Raw genomic sequence first — 26,721 nt, forward strand, 5'->3', positions numbered from 1 at the left:
CCTGACAGATGGCCGTGGCCGACACCAGAGCCCTTCTAAGGCAGCTTCCGCTCCGTGGGGCCAGTCCCCAAACAGTGACTCACCGGCTGCACTGGCAGCCCGGCCCGAGGGCAAGCCCCAGCCACCAGCCTGCCAGCAGCAACCAAAGCCCAGCTAGGCCGGGCCGGGGGCGGGGGGCACAGGCAACCCACAGAAGGGACACCTGGAGAACCTGGCTCAGATGTCTGGGGGCGGGCTGCTCCTCCGGGCCCACGGGACACTCCCTCTATCAGACCCCTCTCTCGGGACTGGGAGACGCAGCAGCTCTGCGGAGCACAGGGAAACAAACGCAGGGAGTCGGCAACGTGAGGTTTAAGGCAGGCCCCAAAACGAAACGACAGGGCAGCATGCCAGAAGGAGAACTAAACAGAACGGAGACCGGCGATCTGCCGGGGGGCGGGGGGGACAGAGCCCCAAACCCTGGCTGCAGAGATGCTCGGCGGGCGGGGGGAAGAGCAGATGGAGTCTGAACCCCTTCGGCGGGGAAGAGACGGGAGATGTCACACAGACCCAGCCGGAAATGAAGAATGCGCTAGAGGGAGGCGGCAGCAGATCAGGTGGCACAGAGGGTCGAACCGGTGATCGAGAAGGCAAGGTCGAGGGAAACACCCAGTCAGAAACAGCAAAAAGAAAAAGAAACCTTTAAAGAAGATGACAGTCGAAGGGACCTTTGGGGAAACACCAAGCACGACATTCGCATCACAGGGGCCCCAGAGGGAGAGGAGAGGCAGAGAGAAAGGGACCAAGAGCCCGTCTGAAGACACAGTGACTGAAACCCTCCCTGACCTGGCGAAGGAAACAGACGCACGAGTCCCGGACGCACAGGGAGTCCTCAACACGATGAACCCCGGGAGGCCCACGCCAAGACACGGCATAACTAAAATGCCAAGGGTTAAAGACAAAGGGAGAATCTTACAAGGAGCAAGAGAAAAGTAGTTAGTTACCTACAAGGGCACCCCCAAAAGACTGTCAGCTGAACACTGATTCACAAATCAGTAAATGTGATACACCACATAAATAAAATGGAGGATAAAAACCATATGATCGTATCAATGGATGCAGAAAGAGCATTTGACAAAATCCAACACCCATCATGATAAAAGCTCTCAGCAAAGTGGGGACAGAGGGAACATATCTCAACATAATAATAAAGGCCGTTTATGACAAACGCACAGATACCGTCACACTCCGTGGAGAAATACTAAAATCCTTTCCCTTTAGGTCAGGAACAAGACCGGGGTGTCTGCTTTCACCACTTTTATCAAAACAGTATTAAAAGTCCTAGACACAACAATCAGACAAGAAAAATAAATAGAAGTCACCCAAGTTGGAAAGGAAGAAGTAAAACTGTCATTATTTTCAGATGACATGATACTACAAGAAAGAACCCTAAGGATTCTACCCAAAAGCTGTTAACTGAATTCAGCAAAGTTGCAGGAGACCAATAGGTTGCATTTTGATACACCAATAACAAACTATGCAAAAGAGAAATTAAGAAAACACTCCCACTTACCATTGCATCCAAAAGAATAAAAATACCCAGGAATAAATTTAACCAAGGAGATAAAAGATCTATATTCAGAAAAGGCCTTTCTGAATTTAACTGCAGACACGGATAAAAAGCATACACTGTGCTCATGGGCTAGAAAAACGAACGTCGTGAGAGCTTCTCTATCGCCCAGAGCAACCTACAGAGTCGACGTAACCCCATCAAAATGCCGATGCCATTTTTTCGCAGAACCAGAACAGATGATCCTAAAGTTTACGTGGAACGACAAAAGAGCCTGAATAGACAAAGCAACATCGAGAAAGAAGGATAAGTTGTAAGTATCACCTTATCTGACACCAGACTGTACTTCCAGGCTGTGGGAGTCATAGCAGCCCGGGACCGGCATGCAGGCAGACACACAGGCCGACGGAACAGACCCGGGAGCCCAGAAGCAAACCCACGTACGTATGGCTAGCTCACATCTGACAAAGCAGGCCGCAGGTACGAGGGTGCACAGGTAAGTCTCTTGGACAAATGGTGTTGGGAAAACTGGACAGACCAGCACGAAACCGTGAATCCACGCCACGTTCTCACACCACATACAAGAATAAACTCAAAGTGGACTAAAGATTTAAATACAAGTTCTAGAAGGAAAAGGGGAATAAGCTTTTTGACACTGGTCTAGTAATTTTCTGTGTCTCCTCTGGCAAGGACAACACATCCAGAGTACACCAAGGCTATCCCATCAAATTAAAGAGCTTTGGCATCGCAAAGAAAACCGTCGACAAAAAGAAACGGCAACCTCCCGAATGGGAGGAGACATTTGCCAATGACACGCCCAGCATTTGTGAAGGACTCACGTGCTCAATGCCGGGGAAAACAAGCACCAAACATGAGACATCCCACTGGAAAATGGGCCTGAGCAGATGCTTCTCCAGGGAGGTCAGACGTGTGGTTGGCCGAGACACCCGAAAAGACGCCCGACACCGCTCATCACCAGAGATGCAAACTAAAACCACGGTGAGACGCCACCTCACACCCGTCCCATGGGTGCTGGCGAGGAAGCGGAGAAAGGGACCCCTGGTGCGCGGCTGGTGGGGATGCAGACTCGGGCAGCCGCTGTGGAGAACAGCATGGAGCTATCTCGGAATATTAACAGTAGAACTACCATGTGACCCAGCAGTTCCACCTCTGAGTGTTTATCTGAAGAAACCCGAAACGCCAACGCAGAAGGGCATCTGCACCCCCGCGGCTCCTGCGGCGTCACTCACAGTGGCCCGGCGAGGGCGGCGACCCAGGCAGGCGTCCACAGGCGAGCGGATGAAAGGCCGCGGAACGTTTGCCCGGGGGAACGCTACCTTAAAACAGAATGGAGCCTCGCCATTTGCAACGGCCTGGATGAACCTGGAGGGTGCTGTGCGAAGTGAAGTCAGTCAGACAGAGAAAGACAAATAACACATGATTTCACTTACACGTGGAACATAAAAACTCCAACGAACAAACAGAAACAAACTCAGAGACACAGAGGGCGGGCTGAGGGCTGCAGGACGGTGGGGGGGGGTGTGGGCAGGCAGGGGCGTGGATGCAGAGGGGAAAGGGTGAAGGAGCACCAGCCGCCCGCTGCGGAGACAGTGCAGGGAGTGACGCTGCCACTCTGCGTGATGCATGAGTGGGCACCGGACTCGCCGGGGAACCACGCTGTGAGGCGCATGCCTGAAACTACACAAGGTTGTATGTCAACTCTAACTGAAAAATAAAGTTTTAGAAAGAAGGCATCACGTGGAAATACAGCACACGAGATGATTGGACGAACACAATTTTAAAATCAGGATGCCATCACTTTAAAAACAATCGATTCGTTTCTGACTCCTAGTGACTGCCCACTGTTCGGGAGAGAACCAAACTGCGTCGGGAGCAGAACCTGGTGTGTGGCGACGGACACAGGCGTGCGACGTGACTGCCCGCAGCCCCTGGCCTCCGGTCGCGACACAGAGAAGGTCCGGGCGCTGAGTGAGTTGCAGTGACGACCAAGTCTGTTCTGGAAAGAGAGCTGGCAGCTCCCACAGGGGCACGTGTCTCGGGCGAGTGGCCCCACCCGACAGGACCAGCTCTGGGGGCCCCCGCTGCGGACCACACCTGCTTGCGGGCCCCCGAGGCAGAGGGCGAGGGTGCGGGGCCGTGTCCCCACGAACGCCCTGCCCTGTCTGCTGCTTGTCAGGCCTCGGGGACGGTTCCCAGGACCTGCTCTGGGGACCCCGTGGGCGCTGCTGCTGCTGAAGACCGAAGTGGCCGTCCATGTTCGTGTCGGGAGGGCAGAGCTGGGCCCGGCTGCTTCCTGCCCGCCTCCCCTGGAGGCCCGGGCGGCCTGCCGGTGCTGCTGGTCCCGCAGGCAGGCAGCCACCGGTCCCGTTCCTCCCTTAGGACGATGGGTAGCTGTTCCCCTTCTCGTCGGACTGGAACAGGGCTGCCACTCAACACAAAACAGGTTCTGATTTGCTCAAAACTTTGAAAAGGAGGAGCCCCCCGCCCCTCCCCCAAACACCTGCCCAGGTGGGGCATCTCAGCCCCTGGACGGGGTCCGGGCGGGGCTCTGGTGGGAAGCCACGTCTCCAGGACGTCCGCTGACGTGGACGACGGCGCCTGGTCCTTCTAACCGGCTCACCGACATCTGGCGAAGGGCCCGCCTTGGTTTGCGACCGGGCTGGTCCGGTGGCAGTTCTGGTTGCGATGGTCACAAAGTCTAGGAGGTGCACCTGCAGAGTGACAGCGTATTGCGCCCACTTCCGGGCTGGGAGGGCTGGGACGCCCTGCTGTGGGGGGGCGGGTGCGGGGGGCACATTCCGAAGATCTCTGCTGGGGCTGCTCACGGAGGCGAGTGAGGGTGTGCCCTGGAGCGAGTGTGTGTGAACGGTGTGCCTTTGCACCGACGCACGTGAACACGCTGTTGAAAGGTTTCCCGTTGCGGTAAGCACAGAGGCGGTGCCAGCACTGTTCTGGTGGCAGCACTGGTTGGGAGGCGGCCGGACTGGCAGGACCACGCGGCGGGGGGCAGGTCTGCGGGCCCTGGCTGTGTTCCGTGAGCGGCCCGCAGACGGAGGGGGCCCTCCCGGCGCGGACGCCCAGAGGCCCTACCGCCCGAGGGGCCGCAGCTCCGTCCCTTCCTCGCCCCGCGCGGGGCTCCCGCCGTGTAAGCTGTCGATCCGTCTCACGAAACTCTGGGAAAGGAGAGAGCGAACGAGCCCGGGGTTAGGGCCCACCTGGTTGGCAGCCGCCTACCCGGCCGCATCATTTGGGGAATTCAGTCCTGGAAAAGTGCCCCTGTTGGGTTACAATGTCGCTGTGTGCGTGTGAGGTGAGGGAGGTTCCCAGGTGGATTGTAAATCAGGGGGAAAAAGGCCGGGCCGGCTTCCCACTGCCACGCACGAGTAAGCGCGAGGGCTGTCGTGGCTTTGTGGTCTACGTGGGGCGGGCGGGGGGGCACGTTGTCATGAAACCACGGACGTGCCCGTTGAAGCTCAGCGCCCGGCTGGGCGGCACGGTGCCCTGCACGCTCCTCTACCCAGGGGCCCCGGGGCGGCGGCAGCCAGGTTCTGTGGCCAGAGAATGGAGAGAAGTATCGGAACAGCCCTGGCCCCAGGCGACAGGAAGAGATGAGCGACACTTCCTCAGCTGTCCAAGCGTCCCCGTCTGCACAGGACGGGGCAAGGGACAGCTGTGCTGCAGGCGCTGCCGGGGACAGCTGCCTGCTATTTCCGGAGAGGGGCAGCGCAGGCTGTGCGCGTCCGGGGTGCGGCCTTCCCCGGGGGGTGCACCCGGGCACAGACGGGGAGAGCCCGCGGCACTGTGGGCCCCCGACAGACGGCAGGAAGGCCTCACGCATGGGCGGCAGCACGGCTCTGGGAAAAGGGCCCCCGTCCCACCCCCAGGACACCTGAGGGCCGGACCACTGGCGGACTCGGGCTGCTCTGGGGGCAGCCCCCTGGGTCCGTGCTGACAGGGAGGTGGCCACAAGGGAGGCCGCAGGGCCCAGGTCTCGCTCTCGGGACGGGCGGGCCCGGTGCGGGGCAGAGGGCTGCAGAGCGAGGCCCCAGGGCCCACCTGAGGCTGGCTCCCTGGCGGAGGCCCCAGGTCTTGGGCACCCTGAGGGGCAGACCGCCTGGGAGGGGGCCGCGCACACTTACCAGCAGCTCTCGGTCCGTAAAGTGGGGCTTTCCGGGGGAGCCGTCGTCGGTTTCCAGGTCGATGGCGACGCACAGGAGGAGCGCGTCCAGCATGGCCGCGGACACAGGACGCCGTGCGCCACGAGGGGGGCGAGGAGGGCGGCCAGGGGCAGGGCGCCGCCCACAGCGGCAGCGTGTGGCAGTGGTTGAACGCCGTCAGCCCCCGAGGACGGTGAAGCTCGCCACCAGCACCTGTGAGGGCGGGAGGGCGCGGCGCGTGAGCAGGCTGTCGCGGGGGGTGGGGGGTGGGGGATGGGGGGTGGGGGGGGCCGCCGTGTCACCCTCAGTGCATGTGTGTGTGACGGTGTGTGGGCCCCGCTGCCGGGGACGCTCGCGGGACACGGGGGGCCCCGAAGGGGGAGGAGGAGGACATGCGCAGCGGGGACAGTGGGGACGGCGGGGAGACCCGGCTGCCTCGCGGGCGGGAGGGTCTGCGAGCCCCGCTCCCCGCTGCCGAGGGCTGCGCGCGTCTCGCGGACCGGCCGTTCTTCCCTTCGCTCCGCGGCAGGCCTCTCGCTCAACAACCCCCCTGTGAACGCGCCATTTGCCCGCGGCAGCGCAGCAGCCCACGGGCGGCTGTGCTGCGTGACCGACTGTCTGGGCCCGAGGACAGAGCAGAACGCCTTCCAGGCAGTGGGGGGGCGGATTCTGGGGGTGCCCCGGGCTTCGGTGACCAGCAGGCGATCATCCCATTTCCAGGAGCGGGACGTGGGCAGGACCAGCCGGGTGCCTGGTCCTTCGACGGACAGAACGCAGCCCGTCCGCCGTCCGCCCTGCCCTCGGAGACCCCCAGTGACGTGCCCACCGGGACGCTGCTCGATCCCCAAAGCCCAAAGACCCCCTGGGTTTTACACACTCCTTAGAAAGTCCTAGCAGTCCTGTGCTCGTCGTGGGAAATGCAGGAAAAATGGGTTGTCCCCCCACAGTAAAATGAAACAGAAGTCTGTCGTGAAGACGAAACCCCCTTCCAAAGAGTGTCTGGAGGCAGTGATTGGAAACCAGGTCGCCCGCGCCCCTGCATCACCCGTCGCACCCCGACAGCGCCAACAGGGTCGCCTGCTGAGCTGCGACCGGCTCGAGGCCGCTCTGAAAGGCTCGGTCAGCTCGCGCTCCCGGAGCTGCGGCCACAGGGCGCTGCCCAGGCCCAGTGAGCCTGGGGACAGGTGCGCAGCCCACGCACACCTGTCAGCCCCAGCGCGCGGGGACAGCGACGCGCGGGGACAGCCAGAGGCCGCAGACGCACGGCGCGCTGAGTCGGGAGCCGGGCGCCCCCACGTGTGGCGCCGGCCGGGCCCCAACTGGAGACCAGGACTTCGCCCAGTCGGGCCCCGCAGGCGGGTCCCGGAGCGGGAGGCTGGAGGCCGGGAGGACGCCTGGCCGGCAGGAGTGCGGCTGGGCGGCAAGGGCGGCCCGTCTGTGGCCAGGAATCGGGAGGGCAGCCAAGCGGAAGTGGGACCAGCCCGGCCAGTGGGGTGGGGGGCGCAGAGTGAGGCCCAGAGGGTGGCGGTCCCGTGGAGAGGGGCCCAGGGGGGTTGGCACAGCATAAGGAACCTTCCTCGGGGGGCCTCGAGGTGGGGCCGGGGCACCCGCGTCGCTGGCATGCCAGCCCCTCCTCCCCGCACCCCGCAAGGGGCGCCTGTCGGGTGAGTCCACAGCCAGGAAGACCGGGCGTCGCGTCCGCGAGCCCAGCCTCGGGCTGGCCCCTCGCCCACAAGCCCCTCCGCCGCACGGGGTCACGGGCGGGCGGTCCCTTGAGGAGAACGCCTCCGGGACAGCAGGACGGTGGCCCTGGCCCCGACCGGAGGCCTGCGTGGGGACCAGACGCCTCTCCACCCAGCAGAGAGCCTGTCAGTCCCCACGCTGTCCCATCTATTTCATGACACTGCCCCCACAGAGGGCCGTTTTCGGAGGCTGGTGGCATCTGCATCCAACACGTGAACAGGCGGGGCTCTGGGAAGGATGGCGAGGGCGGGTCGGAGGACGGGCCTCGGAGCGGGGCTCCCGCGCCCGCGGGGTCCCGCACACGTCACCCGCCGGGACCCTCCCGGGGCCGAGGACGCACACCACGGGGACGCAGGGCGTCCAGCCGAGACTCGCGTGCGAGAAACGCCCGTCCCCGTTCCAAGCCCCATGGCATGACCTCATTTTTGGATCCCACCCGCCTGTAGTTGTTATTTTAGGGAAGACGCCTCACCTTTCCTAGAAAGACGACGAAGTCTCCAAAGCAGCTGACAGCCGCGAGGCGACGCGCCCTCTGGGACAGGAGCCCACAGGCGTCTCCGGCCGACGTGCCGAGATCCGTCCCGTTGATGGCGGCGGCGGCGTACGCGTGCTGAAACGAGAGGCCGCCGTGAAACGGGGGAGCCCTGCAGCTCCCGCCTTCAGGACAATGTAGTATCGGCACGGAATGTTTGCAGGAGAGAAACGGTCACCGTGAATCCTCGAGTCAGTCCATCCTAAAGTCTGACACGCGAGGATATCCGCAGAGAGCCGCAGCACGCGGAAAAGGTAGGTGCGTACCCGGGGCCGGTTTGAGGACCGAGTATCCCACTACAAACACACGGAACAGGGGGTAAAGAATACGTCTTTCTTTCTTTTTGTTTTTAATAAGTTGTTTTTCAAAGCACAGCGGGGTCTGGGGGCCAGACAGGAAGGGTCCGAGCTGCGGGCAGAGCACACCCTGGTGGTGGGTGAGCACGGAGCCCGAAGGTCCCCCGGGCACCCTCGAGGGGCCTGGGCCCCCGGCACCCACTCAGGGTGGACACTCGACTCACACCCAGCAGCCGGCCCAGGACAGCGGCGGGGCAGCGTACCAGCTGCCCGGGCCCATGGACCCTCCCACGGTCTGCGGGGGCGAAGAGAGCCGAGCCCCCACCCCACCCCTGCCCAGGGACACAGGAGGCATGTCATCCAGGGTGGTCCCCTCCCCACCCTCACCGAACCTGGCCTCGCTGTCCACAACCAGGAAACAGAGGCAGCTCTGCCCACACTCGGGAGGGGCAGGCCCAGGACCAGCGGGGCTCGCTCTCCAGACCGCCCCGGGCCCCAGCACACGCCAGCCTCGCCCTGGGCTCTGTCGCCAGCCCCCAGCCCCACCCCCGAACTGAGGCTCTCGGGGGCCTTCCGGACCCACCCTGGGGTGCCAGTTCCTGGGACATCCTGTGCCCAGGCCGGGGGCCCAGTAATCCGTTCCTTCCGCACCACTCCCCACAGCAGTAAATGGATTTCACTCCTTGGCTACGAGGATCAAAGGATAAAGTGGCACTTTCCCTGCCCGTGTGGACTCCCAGATCCCAGCCCAGACCACTGATCTTCCATCACCGTGTGGCGCCCAGGAAAAGGACGCTCGATGGCTCTGACGGGAAGTCACGTGTGTGTCCTGTCCCGAGGACGGCAGACAGACCCAGAGCTCCTGCCTGGACGGGCCGTGGGGTCAGGGGACACACGGGGGCGGGGCCCGGACCCAACGTCCCCGCAGCTCCGGGGCAGCTCGCTGACACCTCTTCTGAGGGGAGCTGCTCACCCGCCAGGCTGCCGGAGGGGGGGGGGGCAGCACCCGCGTGGCCCCCGAGCACCTGCCCTGCTGGGCTGACAGGACCAGGACGGGGGACCCGCCAGGCCACCGGCAGACCCGGACGCGGGAGGGGCCGGGGACCCAGAGGAGCAGCTGACGTGTGCTGCTGCTGCTGCTGCTGCTGCTGCGGAAGTCATGCAGGAGACCCTGAGCGCTCACCCCTTTCAAATTTAAGTGCACAGACTTATGTTCAGAGAGGGGGACGCAAGGAGGGAGAGGGGCGACCACGGGCTGCCTCTCACGGGGCCCAACTGGGGGCCGAACTGGAAACCCGGGCACGCGCCCCGACGAGGAACCGAACCCGCGACCTTCCAGTGTGCGGATGGCACCCAGCCCGCGAGCCACACCGGCCGCCAGGGCCGAGAGCTGGCCCGCAAGCACAGAGCAGGAGAGGTCGCGCTACGTGCGGGCCCTTCCTTTGGGACCAGACACGGCCCGCCGGGCAGGTCTCCTGTCCTGGAGCCGAACCAGGAGACCAGACACAGGCGAGAAAGGAGGACTCCCGACCCGACCACGGCGGCACCTGTGGGTCCCCTCCTCACTCCCGGCCAGGAGGCAGGACCCCCCTGGTGCCGAGTGCCCAGTTCCCAGACTCTCGGACTGCCCCCGGGGTCTGTCCCAGAGGCCGGGGCGGGCGGCCCTGTGGGGCCATCGGGACACGTCAGCACTGACCCACGAGTCGGCAGGAATGGGACAGCGACAGGGGCCAGAGCGCAGGCCGGGTGAGGGGGAGTGCCAGGAGCACTTCTCAGAAGTGACACGTAGCTGGTCCCCCCCCACCCCCGCCAGGCTGCTGTCCTGCGCAGGAAATGGGGGGGGAGGGGGAGGGGGAGGGGGCGGGTGGGGGGAGGGCAGAGGCGGCAGCAGCAGGCAGGGAGGTCAGGCTCCGGCCGGCAGAGACGTGTGGTGCAGACGAGTCTCGGGAGCCGGGAGCCGGGAGCCGGGAGCCAGACCTCAGGGGCAGGACAGAGGGCACCGGGCTGGAGTGACGGTCAGCCGGGGACTTCTCCCCACGCTGCCCCGTGCGGCTCCGGGCCGACCTCCCTCCCTCCCTCTCCCATCAGCGCCCTCTGTGGGGCCGCAGAGCCCGCCCACCCCAGGGCTCACCCCCAGGGCCGACTGAGGCCCCCACAGCGGACGGACACTGGCCCTGTCTGGGTCACTCGGGGTGGCTGTGTGCCGGTCCACGCCCTGAGCTCGCTGGCCCATCAGCAGCCAGAAGCCGGGGCCGAGAAGATGAGTTCTGGAGGGGCGAGGGGGGTCTTAGGCACTCTGGTCCTCTCCACCCCTTCCGGAGGCCGCGTCCTGACCGGTGTCTGCGGTCTGTTGGCCAGACTGTGCCCTCGGGGGGCAGGTGTGCAGCTTCCAAGTGTGACTGAGTCACCGGTGATGGCGGGCGTGTCCGGGGGGCCTTCCCTACACCCCGAGGGCATTCGCTCCTTTGACCCTCTCCCCGACCCCAGCTGCCCGAGGAGGAGGCCGCCCCCCACTGTGGGCTGTGGGTGGAGGAACCGTGAGCCGCGGCTCCGCTGACCCTTTGGGAAGGTGAGCAGGGCCCCCTCTGCGGAGGAAGCTGCGCTGTGAACCTCGGGCTTCATCTCTGAAAGGCCTTCCCCACGAAGGAGGGTGGAGGGGGATTCACTGAGGACGAGAACTTCCAGAACTTCCGAACATGCCCGAGACGCTGGACAACGGACACAGAGAGCGGGCTTTCTCGGTGCCCCCCCCCACCCCCGGCATGGTCGGGGCTGCGGTGCAGCCCGAGCCGGACACAGCCCCACACATGCCACCGCCTCGGGGACCCGCCACCACCTCGGGGACCAGCGGGCCCCACACGCCACCCGTGTCTCCGCCACAAACACGGGCCTGGGAGGCGGAGCACGGCCACGGGGCCCGGCAGGCAGGGCAGTTCGAGAGTTCACCGGCCACAGCTGCCCAAATCCAGCCCGAAGGTGGGCGGGCGGGCGAGGCCAGATCCGGCCCCTGCGGGGACGGGCCCGGGCTGAGACCGGCTGGGAAGGCAGGAACACAGCGGTGCTGGTCTGTTTGTTCTTTTTGCACTTACTGGCATTTTGCTTACTTTTCAGGACAGTGGCTTTACTATCTTCATGCTCATTGTTTTAAAAACCGAGCACCATGGGAAGAGCCCAAGCAGACGGACAGCGGGGCAGTCACCGGGGCCTGGGCCTCGGCAGCAGCCGCAGACCGGGGCGGGGGCAGGGCAGTGAGCGTGTTCTAACCACGCGGCCGCTCTGCGTGGAGGCAACCACTGGTCACAGATGCCAGCCGCCTCCCGGAGAGGGCGGAGGCGCTCCCGTCAGGAGGGACCTCAGGGCCCGGGCTGAGACAGAGGTGGCTGCTCGCTGGGCCTGGCCCCAGGAGGCGGCGAAGGGGCGAGGGCCCACGGGGCGGAGGGTCCGGGCCTCACCCTGCTGCTGCATTCCGGCCCCCACAACAAGCCCGAGGCAGGTGGCGGCGGGACCTCGGGGACGCGGCCGGTCCCGTCCCGACAGCCTGGGGCCTCTGGCGAACAGGTGCCTCCATTCCTTTCTATCTAAAGCCCAGGGCCGCCTCGCGGCGCAGCAGCTGGGCCGCGGGGACCAGCCCCGTGTGTAAATGGGCCGCGATGCAGACCATCCCGGCGACACACGTGCGCTTCTTCCTCAGACACACACGTGTGGAGGCGTCTCCCCGGCTCTGCCGTCAGCTGGCTGGCCCAGAATAGCCCCGAAGCAGCCGGGGGAGGGGGTCTGGGGCGAGGGGGGAGGGGGGCGTGGGGCAGGGAACGGAACCACTGCTGCCCCTCAGAGGTGGACGGAATGACGCCCCCGACGAGGCCCCTTCTATGGCCTGGCTGTCGCCGCGAGAACCGTGCCCTCCTCCGACCGGCCCCGCACATCCACGCCTGTGCCACAGAAACCGCACACAGAGTCGCGGCCCTACCCCTGGGGGGCACAGGTGGCCCTGGGGGGCACAGGTGGCCCTGGGGCCCAGGGAGGGGGGGGCCGCTGGAGCCCTGCCAGCTGGCTCGGGATGAACTGGGGCCCGGCACGGAAAAGTCGCCAAGTGCCTCTGCCCTTGATGCGCCGCGTGGAGAGCAGGGAGGCCCCGGGCTGTCGGAGCCGGCCTGCCACAAAGCCCAGCGGACAGAGACGGGCATTGTGCGCGGTGAAGCCGGGCGCTGCCAGCGGAGGCTGGGAGGTGGGGGGGGCTGTGCGCATTGTCCGAGGAGCGGCCAGTCTTCCCGGGCGCTGGACATGGCCAGACGCCTGGGGCCCTTCTGACCAGGCTAGTTGTGAGCCAGGAAGCCGGGAAGCCGCGGCGTTTCCGATCAAGTGCCAGGAGCAGCAGCCTGTGCTTCCTCGATCTGCAGCTCACATCCAGACGCTGCCGGGTGCCCAGGGCTGCGTTCAGGTCTGCCCGCGCCCTCTCGTCCTGCCCCCGAGCCCCTGGCCGCTCCCGCACGCTCGCCCGCCGCAGGACCACAGCCCCCAGCGGAGCGGGGACGAGGGCGCCGCAGACCGTGCGCTGCCCTCGCCCCGGTTTTACCCACCGCAGCAGTGCGGGGTGTCACTGTCAGGGGACACGGGGGGGTGGTGCCCCCCGGCCCACCACGGTCTCGCTCCACTTGCCAAGATCCTGGGGGCTTGACGTCAGAGCGAGCCAAAACCTCGCTGATCTCCGTGGCCCCAGAGTAAGTCCTCGCCGTGGGTAAGAAGTCCAGTGTGGGGGAAAATGGCCCTGTCACGTGGCAGGTGACGGGGAAACACACAGTTCACCGTTTCTCCATTCTGCCCACGTCCCACACAAGGTGCATCGCCGCTGCCGGGCAGCAGGGCGGCACCCACGTGCCCCGGTCTCCACAAGAAGGGTCAGAAACCCGCACCAGGGACTTGGGGTCACTGAGGTGGACCCCTCACGCTGCAGAAACTCTGCAAGGTGGGAGGGTTCACCCCAGTTTCTGGAAGGGGGCACAGGCCACACCCCATGAGGAGACACGCCACCTGAGCCTGCCCCGGCTGGCTCCTGCCCCCACTCCAACGGCTTCAAGAGAGCAGAGGGCTGGAGAGGGACGGGGTGCTCAATGTGACTAAAAAAAGCATAAAACAGTGAATTCAACAACGGCCAGATGACCGACAGATGCAAAATGCTGGGGAGACGAGACAACTGCACTCGAGCGGCACAGCCGACCCAAGGAGCGCCCGCTGGCAGCCAAGTGGCCTCCCCAAGGGGCAAGCCCACGGTGCCGCAGAGTTGCCAGGCAACGCCACGGCAGCCAGCGGTCCTCACACAGTCTGGAGGCCACGTCCTCGGAAACCAAGCAACACGCCAGTCAGGGCTCCTCAGTAACACGCCTTGGGCAGGCGCCACTGACACGCTCTGTGCTGCGCTGACGGGCCACGGGCCACGGGCCACGGGCCACGGGCCACGGTGGGGATGCCGGAAGGCCCCGGGAGTGCCCACCACTCTCTGGAGGCCCCGGGAAGCGCCCTGGACCCGCCAGCGTGTCCTCGGGACGGGAGGCACTTGCGTGCGGATGCCGCCGTGCACACGGAAGAAGCGGGCCAAGGCGGCCGTTCCTGCGCGTGGGCCGGCTCGCGTGGGCCGGCTCGCAGGGGCCGGCTCGCAGGGGCCCCCAGGCCTCGGTCTGCCAGGCTCCTGGAAACAAGGGGCGGGGGGGGCGCCGCTGGGCCCCTGCCTGCAGACCCCCAGAGCAGCCCGCCTGCGCCCCCAAGAGGCTCTGACGCTGACCTGCCTGCGGGGGAGGCGGCCGCCCCTCAAACCTCCCCAGGGCCCCCAGTGTCCCTGCGGTGTCCCTGCTCCCCTCCTGTCCCTCCTCCGCAAACCCCGCCTCTCACGGGCCTGCTGCACCCCAGCACCTCACCTCACCTCTGAGGACCCTGCCTGGGACAGGGGACACCCATCCCAGGCGGTGGGCACGGGCTCGGGTCCCAGAGGCACCCGGACAGGATTCAGGGCCCTGCCGCACCTCTGCTGGCCACGTGCCCTCTCGAAGCCTGAGCATGCTCGTCTCTGGACAGGAGACGTGAGCCCCGAGGGCTGCACCGAATTCTCACAACGGCTGTCCAGCAGCGCACAGGCTCAGCATTCCACCGGCGTCCAAGGAAGCACCGAGCCCAGGGCGGCGGCGGCGGCAGCGGCTGCTGCTGCTGCCGCCAGCTGGTCGCCTGCAGGACACTCCGTGCCCAGGTCTGCCGGGCCCGGTGTCTGCTAGGACACCTTCCCCAACTGCCAAGTCCAAGTGCTTCCTCCCTCGCCCACTCGCCTCTGCCGACCTTCCACAGCCCTCGCTCCGGCACTCACATATGCACCCCCCCTTGCTGTCACCCCTCCATGCTGTCACCCCTCCATGCTGTCACCCCTCCATGCTGTCACCCCCGCGCACTGTCACCCCTCCACGCTGTCACCCCTCCACGCTGTCACCCCTCCACGCTGTCACCCCCCCCACGCTGCCACCCCTCCGCACTGTCACCCCCCATGCTGCCACCCCTCCGACTGTCACCTCGCAGTCTCACGCCACGCCTCAGACTGTCCCCATCCCCCCAGACAGGCTCGGCAGCTCCTTCAAGGCCTCACCGTGTCACCAGTCCCCTCCCCCATGGGGCCTGAGTTCAGATGTCTGAATACAGCGTAAGTGGACACATAGGTGTGCGAGGCGTACACGCAGTTTTGTGCAGACGCGCACGTATCTGGTATCTGTGCTGCAGACAGACCAGTACTGAGAAGCTATGAGGGACCGCACGCCCCTCGCCCTCCGGGAGCGAGTCACTGCCTGGCCTCAGCCTGGGCGTCCACACAACGCAGCCGGGCCCCCCGCCGCCCCCCGGGACCGGGGAGCACAGGCGGGGCGTTCGAGCGGCGACGCTCAAACACAACCAGCTCCCTGGCGCTGCGTCAGGGGGAGTGTCTGGGTTGGGGGGGTGGCGGGCGGCCCCGCCCACTGCCCACGGCCCCGCCCTCTGCCCGCACCGCCCGGCTCCTCTGCACGGAACCCGGGGAATGGCAGGAGCCTCGGCTCTCTCCCGCCTGGTCTCCGGGGACACCTTCCCCGAGTGACTCACTCCAGCGCCGCGAAACACTGCGAGGGCCACGTTCCTCGCCTCGCTTTCGGCCCCCTTTCTTTCGTCCACTGCCGAGTGAGGTCAGCCCAGTGCTGACCGCCATCCCGCACGACTTATCTGTACCCGTCAACGTCTCTGTCCGCTCCCAGCGGCTGATTCAGACCAGACGTGACCTCTCCCCGTCGACATGCGCATCAGCTCTTCCCCTTTCTTCCCCCTCTCCCTCCTCTGCTTTCTCAGCCTCTCGGATCCCGGGCCTCCCTGCCAGGCCCACGTCGGCCGCAGGAGCCATCCCAAGCTTTAAAGATGCTCTGACAGCTGGTTTGGGTTGCAGACCCTGATAGGGGATACTCCTGCCAAGGAGGACTCCTTGTGGGTAACTGGGCCCACATCCATAGCCAGAGTCTAGCAGCCGCAGTCTGCAGAGGCCTGGCAGGCAGGACGCATTTCGGGGAAAAGCCGCAGGCTGAGCCCCCAGCCTCCCCCACACACGGTGCTCCTGGGGGCCGAGCCCAGCCGCAGCAGGGAGTTCCTGGAATCCTATTTCCACCAATGGGCTGAGACCTGCCCCAACCAATCAGAGCTGCACAGATGTTTCCTCATTTGCCTCTTTACTGACCGGGGTGGTTTCATCTGCCAATCAGGAGGCTGAAGTCTGACCAATCGGGACAGTACAACTTGAACCAATCACACTGTGTAAATTTGGATCCTTCATTTGCATAAAGATGGACCAATCCTGGTTTTTGGACCAGGGAAAAAGCCCTGGAATTCGGACAATGACAGTACGAGATTTTTCCAGGAATGTCGCTAGCTTGAAAGGAAGAGGTAGTGAGATGTACAAAAATCCGGGGGGCAGCTCTTCCTACTTCCGAAACATTCCAGTGCCTGCGGAAGACACCGGAAATGAGCCCAGGCGACGGGCCGCAGCCGTCGGGCCCGGGCGTCCGCAGCCTGCCCCCTTCTACTCCCGAGAGGAGCAACCCATTTCTCTCCTCGCCTGGAGGGCAGCGTTACCGGCCGGGCCCTCTGGTCGGGGCTGCGGGCTCCGGCCCACATCTAGCAGACCGCCTGCCCGCCGTCCCCTGGCCAGGGCGGAGAAGGATTTTCACATGTTAAATGGTTGGAAAAAAAACATCCTAAGATTTCTTGACACGTGGAAATTACATGGACTTCGAACGTCAGCACCTGTCAATCAAGTGCTCCTGAAGCACAAGCAGGCCCTGCCACGGCCGCTTTCGGTGGCCGCTCCCGCGACCCCGGCAGAGGTGCTCAGTGTGCCCAAGACGGTGCGGCCCACAGCCTACGATTCTGACACAGCCTGGCCGCTTCCAGACAGAAGTGGCCAGGCCTGACCTAAGAGACAGAGCCCCGCCCCCGCCGGTCCCTCCGTGTGTCGCGTGGGGCAGACGTACCTGGCTGAGAGGGTGCAGGCATCTGTCCAGACGGCAGAGACAGCTGGAGCAGCACCTGAACACGCACCTGGACCAGGCACTCCGTGGCTGGGGCAGGGGCTGGGGCTGGGGCTGGGGCTGGGGCTGGGGCTGGGGCTGGGGCAGAGCCAAAGGGGCAGAGTCAGGAACAGGCCGGGGAGGAGGGCGCGCGGCAGGTTCTGCAAGGCGCCCCGTTTCTGCCCGGAGATCGCACACCTGGGGCCGTGCCACAGCCGTGCTCACGCAGCGCGGGCGGAAACTCTGCCACTGCGCGCGGGCTCGGGCTTATTACCGTCACTATGACTACCCGCCACCCCAACTCCTCTCTCCTGGGCTTGCCCGCTGCCGCTGCTGTCGACCTCAGTTGTTGACCCCAAAGGAAGCGGAGTGGGTTGGTTGGTCCGTATCTACTATCGGACGTAAAAACTAGGCTCTCGGGGTCCATTAAAAAAAACAACAACAAAACCCTCCCTTCCTTCGTCCCCCCTTCGGTGTCTTCAATCATAAACTTCGCTTTCTCAAACCAGCTTGTCATCATGACAAGTTCACATGCCAAAGGCGATAAAACAAAGGACACTCTGTAGATATTAGTTACGTGCTCACATTGAAAAGAAAGAGACAAGCTCATGTTTTTTGGAAAGGACTCCGATGATGAGATTTTCAGGGCTGAACTTCAAGGGATAAATCAGTCCTTTGAAATGTAACTTGGACTGGCGTATAACCCAAGAGTGAGTGATTTAAAGGAGCCCTTGGGGATGAGGGGACTGACTGCACCCTGCCCCGGCCCGCAGTTTGAGAAGAAAATGCCGGTAAACAACCCTGGAGGAGTCCTCTCTGGGAAACCAGGCATCACTCGGCCTTATATGGACATTTTCTCGTCCCGACGCTGATTCCGTTGCACGAAACTTGACCGGGGTGCTCGCCGGCCGGCCGGGCTGGGGTTGGGAGAGAGCCGTCTGCCGTGCGAAGGCCCGTGTGACACGGTTCAGCTGCAGGCGCGCTGCCGGCTGCCGGGCTGCCGAGCAAGCCCGCTGCTTTCTCCCTGAGAAGGGACACATGTCTCCAGCAGCGACATCACTGGAAGGGGGTTTGGCCCCGTGGTCCGTATGGGACTGGGTGGGGGCGGGGATGATCAACATCCTTTTAGACCAACCCGCCGACTTCTCTTCCAGGTCTATGGAAGGCGGTGTGTGCCCACAGCGCAAGGTGCTCGGGGGGGACGGCAAGTCCCCTGCTGCTCCTTAATTTAGGATTATCTTGCACGCACACTCGCGCACGCACACACACACGCAGAACAGACCTCCCTGGGATGTGCCTTTTCGGCGTGTGCGCTGTTTGGAGCCCAAGGCAGTCGAGCCCCTGCAGGCTCAGGAGAAGCTGTTCCCTCTCCCCCCAGAGAATTTAAATCCGGGGCCTTGCCCCTTAGGGGAGTGACCACTGGAAACAACATTTCTGACTCACCTACAGGGCAGGACAAGCTGCTGATCACCGGACATCTGTTCTCCTCCTTGGCCTGCAACAGCGTCCCACCCTCCTCAGCTGCAGGTGCTGCGGCTCCCCCTCAGCTCAGAGAGCCGTGTGTCCCTCAGCTGCCCGCTCTGCCTCTGAACTGGCTCCTGTGCCTGGGGTTCCCACACGCACGCAATTGAGTTTAGTCATTTTCTCAGGCTGGTGCGGCTCAGCGGATTGCACGCAGGACTGCAAACCAAAGGGTCCCCGGTTCGATTCCCAGTCAGGGCACATGCCTGTGTTGCAGGCCAGGCCCCCAGTAGGGGGCGCACAAGAGGCAACCACACATTGATGTTTCCCTCTTTCTCCTTCCCTTCCCCTCTCTCTAAAAACGAATAAAATCTGTTTAAAAAATTAGTCATTTTCTCTTGCTAATCTGTCTCATTTAATTATTGGGTGAGCCAATAAAGTTTCTTCATCCATATAGATATGAATATAAAAATATGTGAATATGATTGTGTATGAATATATAGACATATGTGAAATATATGAGTATAGTCATATATGTGAACATATATATACACACACACACTCACATATGTTCCATTCAAGAAGTCCTTCTCCAAGTTTCCTAAAATTGAAGGATGAATTTCAAAATTTCAGGAGCCAGAGTAGCTAGATTTCACCTGGATGTGGAAATGCCACCTCAAGTCCCCAAAGTGTTTGCATTTTTTAGCCCTTGAAATTCAGCCCCGAAAGGGATATGTTTAGACTAATTTATGCCTTGAAATTCAGCCCTGAAAGTTGCACTATAGATTTCCGAACAAGTTAAATTTAATTCTTTTTTAATGTGGGCACGTAACTGGTACTTACAAAGCATCGTTTCCATAGAAACACGAGGAAACACTCTCCGAGGGGGTCTGGGCAGCAGGGGGGGCGGGCAGGGGAGCGGGCAGGGGAGCGGGCAGGGACACCTGGGCTGCGGGCATTTCAAGATAAGAAAGCTGGATAGCTTTATGTGAAATTCCATCAACTGTTCCTCCCTGACTCACTAATCTCAAATTTTGATTATGGACTTAAAAATATCAACAATTCAGATGTCTACTTAAAAGAATAAACAAGAACAGCTCTGAAGTGTACTAAGGAATGCACATGTGAAACTTCTCCAGTTTGCTGAGGAGCCCACCAGGCCCCAGGGCGGAGTCGGGTTGGAGAAACTCCCCTGGCCGGTGCCCCGGGCAGAGGCGGGGGTGGGGAGAGGGCGGCAGCGGAGGAGCTGGGAACTGCCCCGCCCTCCCGTGTTTGCTGGCAGAGACGCCATGAGAACAGCTGTTTCCCTGGGGCTCCCGTTCCCGCTGGCATTCACAGCCCGCTGTGCGCGGAAATCAAAGCCGGGGGAGAAAACCCCGGCACAAAGGCCTACAGTTTCCTGTCCTCTGGGCTGAGATTTGGGTCACCCTGCCCGTTTCTCTCTTCTCTCTCTCTCTCTCTCTCTCTCACACACACACACACTCACCAGTAACTCCTCAAGGCACCCTCCAGGAAACACAAAAGGCAGGGGATGTTTTAACACAAACAAAGATTGTCTTGTAGTGTATTTTCCTCCTTTAAAAGAAAAGGCCTCTAATGCTCCAGGAAAACTGGTTTAAATCTCCTCTGACCAATCCCTCCCGTTTGTGCGGCATTTACTGGAGGAGGAGCCCACCTCACTGGGAAGGGCCCCCCCCACCCCCTGCACTGTGTGGGTGGGTGGAGAGTCCAGCACAGGGAACTGTAAACACTTTGCCAGGAGTGGGTGGGGTGGGGGAGGGGCGCGGCCTTGGGGATGGCCGCCGTCCTGGGTCCCGTTCCTGCCACAAACCCCGCAGTGTGGGGCGAGGGCTGCCTCACCTGGTCTTGCAGGGCGCCGGACAGGCACAGCACTGCGGCTCTGGGGACCCGCGCCAGAGGGACCGGAAGTGAGCCCTTCACGGCTGTCCCCGGGTGGTGGCAGAGGAGGGTGGCGAGAGACGAAACGACTGGGCGATCAGGGGGGTCGCTTTCGTTTCTGGGAACGGGAAGAGACAACACTGCTGGAAAGGGGACAGCACGTCCCGGTCCCATCGGCCACGGCACTGAGGACACACGGTGGTGCCACGCGCCCCGGCCACGGAGGTGGAACTCTTCCCTTCGGGTGGCACAAACCGAGGGCCCCGGTGGGCTGAAGTGAGCCAGCTTCCCTCTTGACAACACCGACCCCCCCACCCCCACCAGCCCTTCAGGGTGCCTGCTGACGACTCTCATCTTCTTTTTCAGGAGCTTACTTCTACAACAACCCTCGCGGTGTAAACCCCCACGGAGAGGCCGCCTGCCCTGGCTGGGTCGTGACAATCACTCCCCGATCACTCGAGCAGGACGGGGCCTGGGAGGTGACCGTGAGCCGCCTGGGCCCACTAGGCCCCCTGGGAGCTGGGACGGGAGCTCGCCTCGGGCTCAGCTGGAGGCCCCTGAAACCCAGATGACCCCTGCTGCACGAAGGTCGCGTCCTGTGACTCATTTACGGGACTTGCCAGGACACGGCTCCGAGAACGCAGATCCTGGTTTCACAAGCAGGGACAGAAGTGGGAGGAAGAGGCAGCTGGCCTTCCCTCCCACCCCCAAACCTGGGGGTCAAACAGAGGGGAGCGCCGGCCCAGGCACGCGTCCTGACCCTGCGAGTGAACCCCGCGGAGGCCGGTTCCAGAAAGCGAGGCCTTTCCCAGAAGCGGCCTCTCGGGTTCCAAGTGGAGCCTGGTGGCCTCCCGGCAGGCGGCGCTGCAGCAGGCGGGTTGCGCATGGACGAGCGTCCACGAGAGCCTCTATTTGACGGAGGGAAGGAGCGCGGCCAGGAGGGTTCCCAGAGCTGGCAGGGGCCCCACTTGCTATTGATCGATCGCCTGGGAGAGAGAGCAGAGCATGCGGGAGGGCGGCGGCGGGCGCCGCAGCCCTGACAGGGCCCACATGTGTCCCCGGGAGGCGGCACGGCGGGGGGGGCGGGACTGCACCCACAAGACTGCACTCGGATCCGATCATCTGGCAGAGCGGACAGGCCAGGAAACTCTGACACATCTCCTTTCCTCTATTTTTTTTTTTTTTTAAAGAAGAATGTTTACTTTTCCATCGAGGAGGCCTGTGAGCCTTTGAAGGCCTTGTGGTGCCCGGGGGGGAGGGAGGGGGGCCTGCTTCCCATCCGGCGGGGACCCGGGCGGCTCACAGCCCCTGGGTGCTGCTGACACTGGGGGTGAGGCCTTCCGAGGTTTCACGGGGACGGGGTGGACCACTGTCCCGACTGCCCGTGTCCGTAACACATCTCCACGGAGACTCCAGGGTCCCAGGAGCAGGGTCGGCGCTCACCGGCTCCAGCCCAGGGCTCCCCAGGGCTCGTCTGGGAGACCTCAGATGCCGGGCCACCCCGGCATGGGAGACACCACTGACAAACAGGGCCCCTCCGCCCTGGCAGGCGCAAGGCAATGGGTTGAGCACCAGACTGTGAACTGAAAGGTCGCCGGTTCAATTCCCAGCCAGGGCACATGCCTGGGTTGCAGGCCAGGTCCGCGGTTGTGGGCCTGGCGAGAGGCAACCTGTGTATCTCTCACACAATGATGTTTCTCTCCCGCCCTTCCCCTCTCTGAAAGTAAACAAACAAAGTCTTCCAAAAACAAGAAAGAAAGAAAAGGAGGGCCCTGTAAACCCAAGCCGGCTCACACAGTCACTCAACGCCCACCCTGAAAAGCAAGCGGGGTGCCATGGGAGTCCCCACTTCCCCTTCTCAGACCTTCTCCCGCACCCCAGCAGCCCTCGCCCACCGGGTCTAGCCCTGGGGCCGCCACTCTGCCGCCCCGAAACCTGCAAACCCGCCTGATTCAGGCCCCGCCTCCAGGAAGGGGCCTGATTGTTCCCGGGGAGGCTCAGCAGCACACCGGGACGCGACCCTGAACTCGACTCTGCTCCCCTCTGACTGGCGGCGTGGGCGGGCGGGAACCCCAGGCCGGAAACCCCTCTCCGGAGGGTCTGGGCGGGTTTGCCCCACGGGGGTCCGGGAGCCGAGCTGCAGCCGAATCTCACATCCCGCTCCGGGTCGGGGTCCTCGGCCTGCCGCCTGCTTCTCCCCCCATCTAGAAGCTTCCAGGGCCCTGCCTGAGGTCAGGCCCTCCGGCTCCGAGAAACCGCCCTGGACAACGGCATCGCTCCTGGTGTCTCCGTTTCCGGGGCCCACGCTAGTCTAGTCGGACACTGGGTCCCCTTCATCCGCGCCCTGACCTCTCGCTCTTTCCTTCCCGTTCTCCGTCCCTTCGGCGTTTCCTCCCCTCCACCTCGCAGAAGAGCCCTCCTCGTTCTCCGGGGGGCGGAGTCGGGCTCCTGGAAGTCGCTGCAGGGAGCCCACACAGACCGGGACTGGTCCGCAGGGTGAGCTCAGCGAGACCTTCCTGTCGGCCCTCTCCCCTTCTAAGCAGAACGATCATTTCCCCGTTTGGCTTCTTCTGACTTTTCTTTCTTCACGCAAAGAGCTCAGGCCCCGGCCAGGTGGCTCAGTGGGTTGGAGCGTCGTCTTGTACACCGAAAGGTTGAGGGTTCGATTCCCGGTCTGGGCATGTACAGGAGGTAACTGATCTCTCTCTCTCTCTCCCTCCCTCTCTCCCCACACCTCCTCTCTCTCTCTAAAATCAATAAATACATCCTCGGTGAGGATAAAGAAAAAGGAAAGAGCACGGAACTGTGGCAGATTTTGGAGACACCACTGCTTTTCACCACCAAATAAATGTCCAGACAGATTTCCAGCTTCGCCTAGCTCCTGCCAGAGCCACTGAAGGGGTCACACCAGAATCCCAGCATTCCTTTCGGGATGTACAACACGACGCACGCGGACACCACGGTGGGAGCCACGGGCTGGACTTACCTGTTGAAGTAACAGGCGACCACCGCCCCTGCCACGGTCACCTGCTGGCCCGTGAGGACAAACTCGCTGGTCCGGACCAGGCCCACCAGGGGGTACCCCCACAGGCGCCGAAAGCCCTCGAGCGGCGTGTACTCCACGTGGCCGTCCCCGGTGACCCGGGCCGCTCCTGAGGAGCAGAACACAAACATGCTTCACGCCGTGTCGTGCCAGAGACAGGAGGTGGTCCGACGGCCGCCCCTCCTCGCACTGGGCCTGTGGCGTTCCGTGGCACGCGGACGCCCACGCCGAGGGAAGTGCCACCGTCGTGTACGACCTCCGTGGCAAACACGAGAAGCCCTCAAGGCACCGGGCACGCAAGGACTCCAAACGCAGTGATGACAGGGACGGGCTGGTAGGCGAGGCGACGTGAATGTCAGCGCTCACCCCACCGCGTGGGCGTGAGGACCAGGGCTCGGAGAGTCGCAGAGCTTCCGTGACGCCTCCCTGCTCCCGGCGCGCGGCAGGAGCCCGGAGAGCGGGGCCCGCTGGACTCTGAAACCCACGGCCTCCCACCACGGCCGCCGCACTCTGTGACACAGAGCCCCATGTCACAGGAAATGCAGCCCCTTCTAGAGCAGACAGGGGGACCTGCCGTCCGTCTGGGGGGTCCGTCTCAGGCTTCACTGCGAGAACAGCGTCTCCCGGTGTGCTTCCCATGTCTGCGGGGCCGCACGGCCACCCTCCCTCCCACGCCCAAACCCCAGCCCTTCCCCGCCCGGGGAGCCTGGTCAAGCTGCTCGGCCTCCTTACCCTGGACACCCCCTCCTTGAGGCCGTTTGAGGGAGACTCCCCGGTAAGGGACCACGACAGGAACTGGGCCCCAGGAACGCCACTCCAGACTGGTAATGAGCACCACCGTCGTATTTCAGGAGCACGAGGCCGGCTCAGACCGAGGCCCTCGAGGCGGCCCCACAACCCGGCCACTCGTGCGGGTGCCTCTGTTTTGCGGGCCCCCACCTAGAAACCCCCGACTCGGCCCCACAGGCCGACTCCACGTCGCCTGCGTGCGTTGGATCCAGAGCCCAGCTCTGCACCCCGTGCGACTTCTGGAGGTTCTCCGCTCCGCGTTTTCGGTGAGCCCGGGAGGAAGGTGGGCCCTCGGGTCCTCCGGGCCTGCAGCCTGCGCGGCATTCAAAGATAGCGCCGTTTCCGGTCATGGCTGGAGACGGCCTTCAGGCCCACGGCCCCGGCGTCTCTGACATATACGGCAGCGTCTGGGCGAAGGAAGCGAGACAGACTCCGGCAGCGCCGCTCCCCGCTCCCCACTCTGGGTGCCGCCCAGCAAGAGTCGCATTGTGCGGAGGAGCGGGCGGGCGGCCTGGCCTGCAGGGGGCGCTGACATTCACCGCACACGGGGCCCTTGCTGCCGAGGGGCACGTCCCTGTCCCTGTCCCTGTCTCAGGGCAGCCCTGACTGACAAGGGCGGCTGCTGTCCCAGAGTGGGCAGGTCTCAGAAGGTTCCAGAGCAGGTGGGTCTCGGAAGAGCGTCCCCAGGACGAGGCTGACGGGCAGGGCAGGGCAGGGCAGGGCAGGGCAGGGCTGGGGGGTCGGATGGGCGAACCTCCGCCAAGCAGCACGCTGGTGCCGGGAGGGGCCGCGGTGGCACGGGCACGCAACACCACACTGGGTTTGGGGCGGAGGCTGTTTCCTTGGAACGGGAGGGGGAAGGGGGGTGCCCTGCGCTGCCCACGGCACAGGCACACCCATCCCAGCTCAGCATGCGCGTGGCACGTGGCGCCAGGCGGCGAAGGTGCGACATCGAGGCCCCCGCAGGCCCCCAGACCCTGGGCCCCCCCCCCGTGACTGGGGGCGGGCCCCCCATCTCTGAGCACCCGCGGCAGCTGCCCCTCTGTGTTCCTCCGCTTTGGTCTCGGGGCAGGGTGTGGGCTCTGCCTCTCCCAGGCTGTCCCCAGTTCTCTGCACCAGCTGCCGCTCCTGCAAGGTCCTTCTTTGTGGGGGTGGGGGCGGGGCAGGGCCGGGCCCGTGCGTCGTGGGGTGTTCCACAGCGTCCCTGGCCTCTACCCACTCGATGCCAGGAGCACCCCCTTCCACTCCCCACGTCATGCCAACCCCAAATGTCTCCAGACGTGGCCAGTGCCACCTGGGGGTGAGGGCGCTGCCGGAGAACCCCCTGTGAGCAAACCTCTGCAGCCTCACCTGGGAAGTAACCGGGTGGGGGGCCAGCTCACGGGCAAGGCTGCCCTCTCCTGGAGGGCTGCGTCCCTGCACTCAAGGGCCCCATCCAGGGCCAGTTGCTTTGTCACTAAGGTTTGTTACACTATAGCTACTGAGAAGCGTAGCCCACTTCCTGGGACCTGGCCTGCAGACAGAGGCCTGGACCACAGGTCTTGGGGTGGTAGGGGAAAGGACACTGAACTAAGAAGGGACTCGGCTCCAGGCTCTGCTCGGACACGTGGCAGAAGCCACCTGGGCCTCAGTTCTCTCACCACAAACATAGAAAGGACAGACAGGAAGAAGCCCGGGGCAGGGTCACAGGCGTGGGCCGAGTCACATGTCTGCACTGACCCCCAGGGCTGACGGATCTCAGCCTGAGTGTGGGGGCTGGTGGGGCCTTTTCACACCCCAGTTCATCCTCCCCGAGTCACCTGCTTCCCACGGCCCTGGGGCTGCACTCCCAGCTCTACCTGCCACTCACGCCGCTGCCGAGAGGGTCAAACGCAGAAGGGGCCTGGAACAGTAAGCCCAGCACGGGGCTGCCCACAGTGGACGTACAGGTGGGCAGGATTCCAGTGCTGAAACGCACAGCGGCTCATTAAGCATCTGCTGCACGCTGGCGTCGTGCTGAACAGCGGCTATCACAGCAACGAGAAAGCAGCCAACAAGAAATCAGAAGATACCATCCCAGTGACCTCCAAGGCTTTCCCCATCCGCACCCCGCTCCCCACCCCCCCAAGGGCCTTCCCTGCTGTTTCTGAGAAAATGAAACCACGAAACCATGAGGAGCCCCTGCTGGAGGCCACGCCCCCACCCGCCCGCCCACCCGCCGTCAGCGTGGGCCCCAATCTGATCCCCTCAGGGTGATAAACTGTCCCTGACCCCAGGCCCCGCCACATCCTCTCTCCCCATGGCTCGGAGGCACCGAAGCTCCCCGGTCTCTCGCTCCACGCGGACACTCCTCTCTACACGATCCTTCTCATTTATCTCACGTCCTTTCCAAGAATCTGCCCGGCACGCCCTCTCCTCCTCCGGCTTCCTGCCTCTTCCCTGCTCCTTCCACGGCCACAACCTGCACTCTCTCTGCGTCTCCCACCTCCCCTGCAGCGCACCGCCCACGCGTCTCCGGAGCTGTCGGGCGTCATCTCCGCGTTGCGAAACCCAGAGGTCCATCCCTGCCGCTGACCCGACTCATCGCAGCTCCTGGCCCCGGGGCCGTCTCTCTGCTGCCGCGGGTTCTGGGGCGGCCCACGCTGGCCCCCCCCGCCCCCGCCCTGGGCCCCTCTCCTTGGCCTCCGTTCCTCCTCC

General features: G+C 63.8%; 1 protein-coding gene across 1 annotated transcript; it reads right to left on the bottom strand.

Moving 5' to 3' along the window:
- Positions 1-4,324: 4,324 nt before the first annotated feature.
- SLC44A3 (solute carrier family 44 member 3) lies at positions 4,325-26,558 on the bottom strand. The gene is made up of 6 exons (XM_045861749.1): positions 26,510-26,558; positions 23,989-24,121; positions 23,200-23,365; positions 7,943-8,080; positions 5,710-5,940; positions 4,325-4,743 (listed from the first exon to the last, which is right to left on the bottom strand). Exons 1-5 carry the CDS (start codon positions 26,556-26,558, stop codon positions 5,905-5,907), a joined length of 522 nt encoding a protein of 173 aa, XP_045717705.1. The 3' UTR covers positions 4,325-4,743; positions 5,710-5,904.
- Positions 26,559-26,721: the final 163 nt, after the last annotated feature.

The sequence above is a fragment of the Phyllostomus hastatus genome, unplaced genomic scaffold, assembly GCF_019186645.2.
Source record: "Phyllostomus hastatus isolate PE091 unplaced genomic scaffold, TTU_PhHast_1.1 phas_scaffold_216, whole genome shotgun sequence".
NCBI lineage: Eukaryota > Metazoa > Chordata > Mammalia > Chiroptera > Phyllostomidae > Phyllostomus > Phyllostomus hastatus.